The following is a 3,236-nucleotide window of genomic DNA, read 5'->3' as shown; positions in this document are numbered from 1 at the left end:
TAAAAAAAAAAAAAAAAAAAAGAAAGAAATGTTAAAATAAAGTTACAAAAGTCTTTACAGCAACCATTATTTTCTTTATGATTTTTTTTTTTTGAGTTGGAGTCTCATTCTTGTTGCCCAGGCTAAAGTGCAGTGGCATGCTCACGGCCACTGCAGTCTCGACCTGCTGGGCTTAGGCGATCCTTCTGCCTCAGCCTTCCAAGTAGCTGGAATTACTGATGCACGCCACCATGCCTGGCTAGTTTTTGTGACTTATTGTAGAGACAGGGTTTCACCAAGTTGCCCAGGCTGGTCTCGAATCCCCGGACTCAGGCAATCCTTTTGCCTTGGCCTCCCAAAGTGCTGGGATTACAGACTGAGCCACCCTGCCCCACCATGAATTTTTTTTCTTTTTTGAGTTGGAGTCTCCCTCTATTGCCTAGGCTGGAGTGCGGTGGTATGATTACAGCTACCGCAGCCTTGACCTGCTAGTGTCAGGTGATCCTTTCGCCTCAGCTTCCTGAGTAACTGGGCGTGCGCCACCACACCTGGCTAATTTTTTAAATTTATTGTAGGGATGAGGTCTCTCCAAGTTGCCCAGGTTAGTCTTAAACCCATGAATTCAGGCAATCCTCTCACCTCGGCCTAAGAGCTGGGATTATAGGCGTCACCCACTATGCCTGGCGGAAGATTACTGTAATAGAAAAACATGGCCAGGCTTATGCTTGTAATCCCAGTGGTTTGGGAGGCCAAGGGGAGAGAATCATATGAACCCAGAAGTTTGAGATCAGTCTGGGCAACATAGCTAGACCCCTTATTTAAATAAATAAAAAAATTAGCTGAGCATGGTGGTATGCATCTGTAGTCCCAGCTACTCAGGAGACTGAAGTGGGAGGATTGTTTCAGCTCAGGGAATTCAAGGCTTCAGTGATCTCTGATTGCAAAACTGTACTCCAGCCTAGGTGACAGAGCAACATTGTCTCTTAAGAAAAACGAGAAACACGATTGTTAATGTTTTGTCATATTTGCTTTTTCCACCTATCTCCATGTATGTATAAATATATATGTTTTTCTGAACCATTTGAATGTCAATTGTAGACATCAGGACATCCATCCCTACCTACATGAGTATGCATCTCCTAAGAAATTATTTTATAGCCGGGCTCGGTGGCTCAGCCTGTAATCCTACGCCTTGGGAGGCTGAGGTGAGTGGATTGCCTGAGCCCGCGGGTTTGAGACCTGCCTGGGCAACTTGGTGAGACCTCATCTCCACAATAATTCAAAAAATTAGCCGGACGTGGTAGCACGTGCCTGTAGTTGCAGCTACTACTTGGAAGGCTGAGGCAGAAGGATCTCTGGAACCCAGCAAGTCGAGGCTGCAGTGGCCGGGAGCAGCCACTGCACTCCAGTCTGGGTGACAGAGTGAGACTCCAACTCAAAAAAAAAAGAAATTATTTTATAATCATAATACCAGTATTACATGAAAGAAAATTAAAAATTAACTAATATGATCAAATTCACAGTCCATATACAAATGTCTTAATTGTCTAAAATATCTTTTATTGCTGTTTTATTTTCAAAGCAAGATCCAATCCAGATTTGTGCAGCTGCCTTTGGTTGTCATATCCTTTCAGTTTCTCTTAATCTAAAACACCCCCTTTTTTTGTTTGCTTAAATGGGGCATTAATATTTTGAAGAGATTAGACATGAGTCTGGATTTATCTGTTTGTTTCCTCCTGTTATCACATATATTCCCCTGATTCTAGTACTGGAAGTTAAATGTAAAAGCTTGAAACATTTAGGTTAAATATTTTTGGTGAGAATACTTTTTTTTTTTTTTTTTTGAGTCAGGTTCTCCCTCTGTCGCCCAGGCTGGAGTGCAGTGGCACAGTCATGACCACTGCAGCCTTGACCTGCTGGGCTCAGGTGATCCTTTCACCTCAACCGTCCAAGTAGTTGAGAAGACAGGTATGCACCATCGCACCTGTCTAGAGGTCTTACCATGTTGCCTAGGCTTAGCTCAGGCAATCCTCTTTCTTGGCCTCCCAAAGTGGTAGGATTATAGGCGTGAGCCACCACCCTCAACTCAGCTAATTTTTAATTAATGATTTGGCATGAAGCTACCTAACAAGTTTTTATTTTATTTATTTATTTATTTATTTAGTTTCACTCTGTCGCCCGGGCTGGAGTGCAGTAGCACACTCACAGCCACCGCAGCCTTGACCTGCTGAACTCAGGCAATCCTTCCACCTCAGCCTTCCAAGTAGCTGGAACTACAGATACATACCACCATACCCAGCTAGTTTTTGTGATTTATTATAGAGATGAGATCTCACCAAGTTGCTCAGGCTGGTCTTGAACCCCTGATCTCAGGCAGTCCTCTCACCTCAGCCTCCCAAAGTGCTGGGATTACAGGCTGGAGCCACTGCCCCCAGCTGCTGACAAATTTTTAACTTGCTCTCAATATATTTTCGTTTTTTAGGGACTAAAAGAAGTGACCCTTCTTGGTCAGAATGTCAACAGTTTTCGGGACACATCAGAGGTCCATTTCAACAATGCAGTGTCTACCAACCTCAGTCGTGGCTTCACTGCCAACTATAAAGCCAAGCAGGGAGGACTTCGGTTTGCTCACCTTCTTGATCAGGTCTCCAGAGTAGATCCTGAAATGAGGATTCGTTTCACCTCTCCCCACCCCAAGGATTTTCCTGATGAGGTGAGTTACAAACTGATACCAGTGTTCTTAAGCATGCTACATGCTATACATGCTATACCTGGTAGGGTTGAGCAGAGACCTTGAGTCCTGCTCAGGGGATCCTGTGGTGCAGTGCTGGATCACTCACTGGGACTACTGGCCCTCTGGAAAGACTTAAAGTCCACCAAAGTGGGGGTGAAGATAGGACTGATACTGAATGGGAGGCCAAGACCACTGGTGGGACCACGGGGGCTGTACAGAAAGAGAGTGTGTTACAAGGCTGGCAGCTGTGTGGTAGTGATGGTGCTGTGGGAGGAATAGGAAGGGAGGCCACGTGGTGCAGTGGGGAACATCCCAGACTTTTGCCTCCCACAGACCTGCTTCAAGTCTCTACTCTCCCACTGCTTCACCAAAATGTGTGACACGTTTTCAACTTTTCATCTTCATGTCTAAAATGGGATTAATACTTACCTCCTCCTTTGGGTTATTTTGAAATAGATATTGCAGCCAGGCTTGGTGGCTCAGCCTGTAATCCCGCACCTTGGGAGGCTGAGGTGAGTGGATT

General features: G+C 45.0%; 1 protein-coding gene across 1 annotated transcript in view; it reads left to right on the top strand.

The window, feature by feature from the left end:
* CDK5RAP1 (CDK5 regulatory subunit associated protein 1) overlaps positions 1-3,236 on the top strand; it is a 49,133-nt gene that overhangs the window by 20,887 nt on the left and 25,010 nt on the right. The window contains 1 exon segment of the mRNA XM_008056313.2: positions 2,462-2,692. Within this exon segment, the coding sequence (XP_008054504.1) occupies positions 2,462-2,692 (231 nt within the window).

This window comes from Carlito syrichta, unplaced genomic scaffold (assembly GCF_000164805.1).
Source record: "Carlito syrichta isolate Samal-C Ts95f unplaced genomic scaffold, Tarsius_syrichta-2.0.1 Scaffold302319, whole genome shotgun sequence".
Classification (NCBI taxonomy): Eukaryota; Metazoa; Chordata; class Mammalia; order Primates; family Tarsiidae; genus Carlito; species Carlito syrichta.
Note: the sequence above shows the minus strand (reverse complement) of the source record. Positions and strands in the feature narration are given on the sequence as shown.